The sequence below is a fragment of the Culex pipiens genome, chromosome 1 (assembly GCF_016801865.2).
Source record: "Culex pipiens pallens isolate TS chromosome 1, TS_CPP_V2, whole genome shotgun sequence".
In the NCBI taxonomy this organism is placed as follows: Eukaryota; Metazoa; Arthropoda; class Insecta; order Diptera; family Culicidae; genus Culex; species Culex pipiens.
In genome coordinates, this window is record NC_068937.1 from 118,769,333 (window position 1) to 118,779,873 (window position 10,541).

Sequence of the window (10,541 nt, forward strand, 5' to 3'; positions counted from 1 at the left end):
ATGGCCATTTTGACAAAGAACTTTGTCCTAAGGGCTCTATTCTGGTGAGGTGTCAATCCAGAAAAACGAAAAATGTCGCGCGTTACGAAAATGTTGCATGCTTGGTACTGGGGAAGAGGTCTGCGACGCAACAAGGCACTGTTGCGTCACCATTTCGAGCCAATATAAACCCCGCTCGATCAGCCCAAGGAAATCATTCTATCGCTGAACGCCGAGGAGTGAACAACAACCTGGACCTGGAAGCAGATGGCCTGGAGGCCCAGTAGCAGTTGGCCGAAAAGCAGCTGGCCTGAAGCAAGGAGCAGCCCAAGCGGAGACAGGCCAGCCGGAATATTCTGGCCACAAGACCCGGAGTGGCCAGAACCCTCAGGGGTGTTCCGATGGAAGGCCATACGAGACTGGACAATATGGGTATCAAACTTCTTGGATTTTGATACTGGTGATGAAAATGGCCATTTTAACAGTATTGGCAACAACCTGGAGTGGCCGGTGCCCTCAGGGAGGTTCTCCCGGGAGGACATTAACAGAACCATACGATTTTGGGCAATATGGGTATCAAACTTCTTGGTTTTCAATACTGGTAATGAAAATGGCCATTTTGACAGTATTGGCCACAACCTGGAGTGGCCGGTGCCCTCAGGGAGGTTCTCTCGGGAGGACATTTACCGAACCATACGATTTTGGGCAATATGGGTATCAAAATTCATGGGTTTTAATACTGGAAATGAAAAAGACCATTTTGACAGTATTGGCAACAACCTGGAGTGGCCGGTGCCCTCAGGGAGGTTCTCTCGGGAGAACATTTACCGAACCATATGACTTTGAGCCGAGGGGCGAGACACAATTAATCAACTATAATTAATCTAATTAATTGGAGCTGATTTTGGTTGATTAGCTAATTGATTAGCGCTGATTTGACAACCCATTCCCATCCTACGTCAAATTATCTTGGCAAGTCGAGAAAAGTTGTTTTGACAGCAACAAAATGAGTTTTGCTTTGAAATGAGGGAAGAAAAAAAAAAGATTTCCTTGAAAACCAATTTCTGTCGATGGTAAGTTGAATTAAAATGTAAATCTTGCCCATTTCTTAAGTTTCGTTATCCTACAGCAGAAAACAGATTTAACGTCACCGTCTCTCGTCGAATTCGAGACTGGTTTAGTTCCTGCACATCCAGCGGCAAATGATCAAGGAACTGTTGGACCCACTGTTGAAGAAACCGTAAGATCCGGTGGTGGCGCACAAGAATAAGAAGTTTCCCGGCCACCCGTACATCGTCGTGGTTCCTTCCGGGCCGAATCTGGCCACGCCGAGCAGTCGACTCCAAAAGTGGTACTCGCTGTTTGCTGTTTGATTCGGTGGTTCCGATTAAGACGAATCCCAGGGGAAACATAAACAAGCAATCAATGCAGACGACGCCGGTTCTGTTCGTGATTGGCCAAATGTCCGCCCCAACCCGACGAGATAGCCGAAATCCAACCTATAGCTTTCGAACAACAGCAGCAACCTGGCCGTGACCGGCGGTTCAGCGATTATCCCACAACGGCCACGGCCTCACCACCAATTGCCGTGAAATGAAAGCACCGCATGAACCCGCCTGCCGGCACCGTGGACGGGGAATAGACCAAAGCGGCTCAAACAACAAACAACCCGCCAAGCGAGGCCCAAAAGTCCCAAAATAATCCCGCGCCGAAAAGTTGGTCCTTCAGCAAAGCAAAAGGAACTGGATGTGGCCATCATGAGCATTCTGCCGGACGCGGACAAGGTCCCCAACTTCCAGATCTCCGGTAACGACACAACAACCAGCGGCTTGGAGATTCAAACACCATTGATTGTTCGTCACTGTGCAGTTTCGGTGTTTACAAAATAATTAGTTTTTATTTTTATTAGTTTTTCACGGTAATAAAGAAATCGGTTCTTTTGTTGTTTTTCTCTGGCCACAAGGCCCGATGATTAGTCGCCTTTTAGTAATTGTTATGAGACAATAACTACCCCGTTTGGACCCAGTACATATTTCTGAACGGAACAACCTGATTTAATAATTAAAACAGAATGTTGTGTCTAAAATAACTTAAATTCAATAAAGGAATGTTCAATCTTGGACAGCCTTTTGATGATACCGGCACGGTCTGTGATACCGGTCTAACCGGAGAAACCCACAGCTCTGCATATCGCCCAGAACCGTGGAGTTTTCCGCCCAGAAGGCTGTTCTGGATGATGACGAAGCACCACTTCCGACAAATCCGTTCGGTTCCGTATAGCCTTCTGTAGACTTTCCCGCGCAATCCGTTTGTGAAAATTGACAAGACTTCCAAGCTGTTATTGGCCAACCCGGCCTTTTTGTTGAAAATCCTCATAAAAGTCGAACCGGGGAAAATCCGCAACGCTGTCCGCTTCCTCAGCCTTCTAAAACGCTTTACTCCGGGCACTGTAGGACGCCGACCTACTTATTTCTACCCTCAGCAGCTTCTCCATCGGCATAATGGGTAGTTTGGTCTTTAAGACGCCGGTTTCAAGACAAATTTGATAAATTTCAGATTAATTTCCATTATCCATGCGGCCGCACGCGAATATTTTTTGTTTTGCTTTGATTTGTTTGACGTTTGTGCGACAGACCAAGGCAAATAGAATGGTGGGAATACGCTAATTGATTAGCGTAAATGCTAATCAACTAACTGAAATTTCTAATCAACTAGGCGATAATCTTAATTGATTAGTGCGTGTGTCTCACCCCTCGCTTTGAGCAATTGTTCAAGGCTCAACTGCGATCGTTGACGATGACGATGGAATGAAAATCGTTGGCAAAAATGTTGCCTTCACGACTCCACGACAAAACAAAACAGCCAATCAGAGAGCGGAAAGATTTTTTGCGTGGGTCAAAGCCCGCGCTTGCTTGTTCAAGGCCAACTGCGATCGATTGACCGTTGACACTTGCAAGCGAAAATTGTTAATATTCGTTTATTTTTTTTTCAAATGAAAATTTTGAGGGAAGTATTTAAATTAAATTAAACGCCAAGCGTCAAAAGCTTTAAAAATGCACCAGAAGCAGTGCATGAATCATTTGAAACAATAACTCTTTCGTGAATTTTTCGTTGGCGCTGAAAAGCACCATTTTGTTAAATTGCAGCAGAAGTTGATTCTTGTGGCCATCTTCTCGAGCGTCCATCCAAGTAGGCCTTGTTTTTCTCCTTCGACGTCGTTTTGGCAGCAATTTCACGCACACGCTGGCGTGTTTCTTTCGCCTTGTTTTTCTCCTTCGACGTCGTTTTGGCAGCAATTTCACGCACACGCTGGCGTGTTTCTTCTTTTCGGAGCTCGCTCTTGATTTCCTCCAGTCGTTGATTTTTTTTCCGCTGCTGCTGCTGCTGCTACGATGTTGTCGGTTCGAACGCTGACGATGGAATGAAAATCGTTAGCAAAAATGCTGCCTTCACGACTCCACGACAAAACAAAACAGCCAATCAGAGAGCGGAAAGATTTTTTGCGTGGGTCAAAGCACGCGCTTGCTTGTTCAAGGCCAACTGCGATCGGTTGACGTTTGACACATGCAAGCTAAAATTGTTAATATTCGTTAATTTTTTTTAAATGAAAATTTTGGGGGAAGTATTCAAATTAAATTAAACGCCAAGCGTCAAAAGCTTTAAAAATGCACCAGAAGCAGTGCATGAATCATTTGAAACAATAACTCTTTTGTGAATTTTTCGTTGGCGCTGAAAAGCGCCATTTTGTTAAATTGCAGCAGAAGTTGATTCTTATGGCCATCTTCTCGAGCGTCCATCCAAGTAGGCCTTGTTTTTCTCCTTCGACGTCGTTTTGGCAGCAATTTCACGTACACCCTGGCGTGTTTCTTCTTCTCGGAGCTTGCTCTTGATTTCCTCCAGTCGTTGTTTTTTTTTTTTCGCTGCTGCTGCTGCTATGGTGTTGTCGGTTCGAACGCTGACGATGGAATGAAAATCGTTAGCAAAAATGCTGCCTTCACGACTCCACGGCAAAACAAAACAGCCAATCAGAGAGCGGAAAGATTTTTTGCGTGGGTCAAAGCACGCGCTTGCTTGTTCAAGGCCAACTGCGATCGTTTGACGTTTGACACTTGCAAGCGAAAATTATTAATATTCGTAATTTTTTTTTAAAATGAAAATTTCGGGGGAAGTATTTAAATTAAATTAAACGCCAAGCGTCAAAAGCTTTAAAAATGCACCAAAAGCAATGCATGAATCATTTGAAACAATAACTCTTTCGTGAATTTTTCGTTGGCGCTGAAAAGCGCCATTTTGTTAAATTGCAGAAGTTGATTCTTGTGGCCATCTCCTCGAGCGTCCATCCAAGTAGGCCTTGCTTTTCTCCTTCGACGTCGTTTTGGCAGCAATTTCACGCACACGCTGGCGTGTTTCTTCTTCGGAGCTTGCTCTCCACTGCAAAACAAAACAGCCAATCAGAGAGCGGAAATTTTTGCGTGGGTCAAAGCACGCGCTTGCTTGTTCCAGGCCAACTGCGATCGTTTGACGTTTGACACTTGCAAGCGAAAATTGTTTATATTCGTAATTTTTTTTAAAATGCAAATTTCGGGGGAAGTATTTAAATTAAATTAAACGCCAAGCTTCAAAAGCTTTAAAAATGCACCAAAAGCAGTGCATGAATCATTTGAAACAATAACTCTTTCGTGAATTTTTCGTTGGCGCTGAAAAGCGCCATTTTGTTAAATTGCAGCAGAAGTTGATTCTTGTGGCCATCTCCTCGAGCGTCCATCCAAGTAGGCCTTGCTTTTCTCCTTCTACGTCGTTTTGGCAGCAATTTCACGCACACGCTGGCGTGTTTCTTCTTCTCGGAGCTTGCTCTTGATTTCCTCCAGTCGTTGTTTTTTTTTCGCTGCTGCTGCTGCTTCTACGATGTTGTCGGTTCAAACGATGACGATGGAATGAAAATCGTTGGCAAAAATGCTGCCTTCACGACTCCACGGCAAAACAAAACAGCCAATCAGAGAGCGGAACGATTTTTTGCGTGGGTCAAAGCACGCGCTTGCTTGTTCATGGCCAACTGCGTTCGTTTGACGTTTGACACTTGCAAGCGAAAATTGTTAATATTCGTTCAAATTTTTTAAAATGAAAATTTTGGGGGAACGAATTTAAACGCCTTGCGTCAAAAGCTATAAAAATGCACCAAAAGCAGTGCATGAATCATTTGAAACAATAACTCTTTCGTGAATTTTTCGTTGGCCCTGAAAAGCGCCATTTTGTTGCATTGCAGCAGAAGTTGATTCTTGTGGCCATCTTCACGAGCGTCCATCCAAGTAGGCCTTGTTTTTCTCCTTCAACGTCATTTTGGCAGCAATTTCACGCCCACGCTGGCGTGCTTCTTCTCGGAGCTCGCTCTTGATTTCCTCCAGTCCTTGATTTTTCCGCTGCTGCTGCTGCTGCTACGATGTTGTCTGTTCGAACGATGACGATGGAATGAAAATCGTTGGCAAAAATGCTGCCTTTACGACTTCCCATCCCCACCAGTGCATCAAAAAGGGAATGACGTAGGAATGGGATAACCGGCGCAAAAGGGCGGGACATCCGTCTCCATTCTAAGCCAATATAACCCCGCTCCGTCAACCCTGGGAAATCATTCTATCGTTGGACGCCGAGGAGTAAACAACAACCTGGACCTGGAAGCAGATGGCCTGGAGGCCCAGAAGCAGTTGGCCGAAAAGCAGCTAGCCCGGAGCTAGGAGCAGACCAAGCGGAGGCAGCCAGAATAATTGAGAGCCACCGGAATTGTCATATCTTGGCAACACTGCGCGCCAGGATTGGCGTCACCTGTTCTGCACCACCCTGGTCGTGCGCGCTGACAGCTGAGCTGCCGCGCAACCAACAACAACATCCGTCATTCCACCATCAACAACAAGAAGAGCAACAACGTGCAAACTATTCTCTGTACTTAAAACCTAGTTTAATAAATGTATTAATAGTTAGTTGCTTGTTAATCTTTGCTGCCATCCGTCCCGCCTTGCCTCCGCCACCCTCGGATACAACAGTTGGCGACGAGGTAGTGGATTCGCAAGGGAAATACGGACTTTGCGGAACCTGAAAGTGCGATGGTGCTGGAGGAGGAAAATGCGGCGCCTGCTGCGCCATCAACGTTAACGTTCGAACCTTTCGACCCGGCCGCAACGAAATTCGATCGTTGGGTCAAACGGCTGCAAGTGTCGTTTCGGATCATCAAGGTTGCGGAGGCGGTCAAGCGGGACAACATCCGACACGAGAAGTTCAAGCCCGGAACTTCGAATCATCAAATCGAGCGAGTGCACAAACCAAGCTTCAAACCGGAGGGAAACTACACAACTCGCCAAGGAGCATGCGGTCTGCTACGGGGCGACACGGATTCTGCGCGTCGAGAAGATGCGGAACTCGGCGGCCATGCTGCAGCTGTGGGAAAATGCAAACTACTTTCCACGCCAGACATCCGTTACGACCAGTTCGTACCTGGTAAGTTTCTGCGATGCGTTTCTGAACGTGTTGAGGAAGACGGCGTCCAATGTGATCTCTGGGGTGATCTTCTCACATTGCGCCAATACGTTAACGATTCGAAGAGACACTTGCGTGCGGTCAGCAGGACCAATCTGCGGAGGGGCACCTGCGCCTACTCCAACTGCTCTAGGAGCAACTTACGCTGGATCTTCCCAGCAACTGCGAAGCGGCATCTACGCCACCTTCAACTGCTCTAGGAGCAACTTCCGCTGGACGTTCCCAGCATTCTGCGGAGTGGCAGCTGCGCCATCTCCAAACGCTCGAGGAGCAATCTGCGCTGGACTTGCCCAGCAATCTGCGAAGTTAACCTTCAACCGCTCACGGAGCGAACCTGCGCTGGACGTGCCCAGCAACTGCGAAGGATATACGAAACCCTTCAAGGGCTCGTGGAGCAACTTCTGCCGGACGTGCCCGGTAATTCTTTCTGCGGAGAGGCAGCTGCGCCAACCAATCTCCAACCGCTCGTGGAGCGAACCTGCGCTGGATGTGCCCAGCAACTTCGCACTGCTCAAGGAGCAACAACCGCTGGACGTGACCAGCACCTGCTACTGCTCGGAGAACAACTTCCGCCGGACTGCCCGGCACCTTCAAGAATTCGGATACGAACTTACACCGGACGTTCCCGGTACCTGCGGTCGTACTACCGACGTCATCCTACGGAAGCTTCTACCGGATGAGCGGAACCAGAAGTTCACCACAACGGAGGGGAGAGCTGTCATATCTTGGCAACACTGCGCGCCAGGATTGGCGTCACCTGTTCTGCACCACCCTGGTCGTGCGCGCTGACAGCTGAGCTGCCGCGCAACCAACAACAACATCCGTCATTCCACCATCAACAACAAGAAGAGCAACAACGTGCAAACTATTCTCTGTACTTAAAACCTAGTTTAATAAATGTATTAATAGTTAGTTGCTTGTTAATCTTTGCTGCCATCCGTCCCGCCTTGCCTCCGCCACCCTCGGATACAACAGGAATATTCTGGCCACAAAACCCGGAGTGGCCAGATTCCTCAGGGGTGTTCCGATGGAATGCCATCAAGACTGGACAACATGGGTATCAAACTTCTTGGATTTTGATACTGGTGAAGAAAATGGCCATTTTGACAGTATTGCCTACAACCTGGAGTGGCCGGTGCCCTCAGGGAGGTTGTCCCGGGTGGACATTTAATGAACTAAACGATTTTGGGCAATATTGGTATCAAAATTCATGATTTTCAATACTGGTAATGAAAATGGCCATTTTGACAGTATTGGCCACAACCTGGAGTGGCCGGTGTCCTCAGGGAGATTCTCCCGGGAGGACATTTACTGAACCATACGATTTTGGGCAATATTGGTATCAAATTTCATGGTTTTTGATATTGGTAATGAATATGGCAATTTAGAAAATGTTGGACAAAAGCTGCAGTGGCCGGTGCCCTAAAGGAAAGTTTTCCCGGAAAGACATCTATTGAATCAACTCATGGTTTACAATATTGGCCATTTCGAAAAAGGTGGCAACAATCTGGAGAGGCTCACGATTGTTCCGATTGGGGGACAAACATCGAATTATAGAGATATCATAGTTTTTTATACGATGCTTAAAGAGAAATTGAGCGAACATATAAATCCAATAATGTTTTGATTTTATCTGACGCATAATTCAACAAAATGGCTTAATTTTAAAAGCTTTTCTGCTTAGTTCTTTGTCATACTGGTCATGTGTAACATAACCACCTGCACCTTTTCATCACCAGTATCAAAATCCAAGAAGTTTGATACCCATATTGTCCAGTCTCGTATGGCCTTCCATCGGAACACCCCTGAGGGTTCTGGCCACTCCGGGTCTTGTGGCCAGAATATTCCGGCTGGCCTGTCTCCGCTTGGGCTGCTCCTTGCTCCAGGCCAGCTGCTTTTCGGCCAATTGCTTCTGGGCCTCCAGGCCATCTGCTTCCAGGTCCAGGTTGTTGTTCACTCTTCGGCGTCCAGCGATAGAATGATTTCCTTGGGCTGATCGAGCGGGGTTTATATTGGCTCGAAATGGTGACGCAACAGTGCCTTGTTGCGTCGCAGACCTCTTCCCCAGTACCAAGCATGCAACATTTTCGTAACGCGCGACATTTTTCGTTTTTCTGGATTGACACCTCACCAGAATAGAGCCCTTAGGACAAAGTTCTTTGTCAAAATATATTAAAAATCATTTTTTAAAGCAATATTGAAATTGCAATCGAAAAGTACGTTGCATTTTTTAGGAGATGTACCGTTTTCAAGTACCTATAAGCTACTTTTAGGTATAAATGTTTGACTTGTTTTCGTTTTCTTGAAATTTTAAAGTACTTCTTGAATGAAAAACTTCTTGAAAAAAAATATTTTTTAAAGCTGAGAAAATTTTCTAGAATTTTCTCTCTGGAACTTTTGAAATCGTGCAATTATATTCTGAGTCAAAGCCTCACAAGGAATTCGAATCGATGAAAATGTTTTTTTCTAAGTTTCACCGCCTGTATTTTTTAACTGACGATATCTTGGAAAATATTTGTCCGATTTTGCATGTTAACAAATAAAACTTTTGCGCAAGGCAGGACATGAACTCAATTCAAGAAATAAAATTAAAAAAATGGCGAAAAATATGCGAAATCATAGAGATCTACTAAGTTTTGTTTTAATTCGCTTTTTGTAGCAATAAGTTGCAATAGGGGGAAAATTGACCTTTTTTCGGGTTACCTCGATACGACCTCTAGGACAAACCGAGAAAAATATACAAAAACTGCCTCTTTATCCAGGTTTTTAAGCGAAGATGGCGTTCGAATGGTGAACGCCCGAAATTTCAAAATCGCGCAGTAGCACCAACATTAGAAACAAATGTGGCTGTCATGCCATGGCACACTTTTTCCGTAATGTTGGTACCACTGCGTGATTTTGACATTTCGGGCGTTCACCATTCGAACGCCATCTTCGCTTAAAAACCTCGATAATTGTCAAAAAAAAAAAAACATTATAAAATGTACTGACGCGTTTTGAATTGTAGCACAGCAATTTTTACCTGCTAGTTATTTAAAATTGGCGCTCAACGTGAAAATTGAGCAACAAGTTATCATTTGCGTAACGTTTTGGATAAGAACACAAAAACGCGTTTTTTCTCGGAATTCTTTATTTGGCATAAAAGCTGAAAATTTCAATTATGGGTCAGCTATTCTTAGCCACAATCACTTGGAAGCCCGCATCCTAACAATCCAATTATTACAATTTTCTCCAGTAAACTAACTTCCACTAGATTCGACATCGAGTACTCACGTGCTGCGCTTTGGTCCACACCAGGTTCAGCTTGGCCATCCGGAAGGGTCGCTGGATGTTGCGGAAGTCCGGCTCGTAAATTTCCGAATCGGGTAGTGTGTTGGCCTTTTTGGAGTACTTTTCGTGGCCCTTATCGGCCGAACCCTGGCCAAACAGTAACTGTGTGGTGACTAATGCCACCAGGAGGAGCTTAAGGGACTCCATTTGGTTTATTATGGGAAGAAAAAATCTGAATATAATTTAACTAATGTGCCGCAAATGGAAACAATCAAAACTTTCAACTTTCTATGGCGGACGACTAATGATTAGTGTTGAGGAATGACAGCCAGCTGATGCTACTGGAACGTATCGTTCCAACTTGGAAACCGGCTTGCGAGTACCAGGCGTGTGCACATGGACTCTTAACCTAACAGTGCTGCCATCTTGTCACGACTAGAGGCATTACGAAATCCAATTGGATTTATGTAATGGTTTGAAATGGTTTATTATGAACACTGTCGATTTCTGCTATGTAGTTTGAAAATTAGAATCAAAGATTTGGAAGATGGAAGTTACGAAAAGAAATCACAGCATTTACTTCAAATCGGTGTAATATTGTGAAAACTTTTCAATTTAATACAATAATTCCTCCATACTCAGAACAACACGCCTGTCGTCACATTTTCAAAACGTGAATTTCACATGCCTCAGATCCTAGTCGCAATTGCTTTAAAAATAGACCGCAATGATAACGGTTTGGACAAAACAAAACGCACCAAAGTGGC

The 10,541-nt window shown here is 45.2% G+C and overlaps 1 protein-coding gene across 1 annotated transcript in view; it reads right to left on the reverse strand.

Annotated features, from left to right (window-relative positions):
- LOC120426227 (alpha-2-macroglobulin receptor-associated protein) overlaps nucleotides 1-10,087 on the reverse strand; it is a 12,325-nt gene extending 2,238 nt beyond the window's left edge. The window contains exon 1 of the mRNA XM_052706759.1: nucleotides 9,778-10,087. Within this exon, the coding sequence (XP_052562719.1) occupies nucleotides 9,778-9,981 (204 nt within the window). The 5' untranslated portion in view covers nucleotides 9,982-10,087. The remainder of the gene's footprint in view (nucleotides 1-9,777) is intronic.
- Nucleotides 10,088-10,541: the final 454 nt, after the last annotated feature.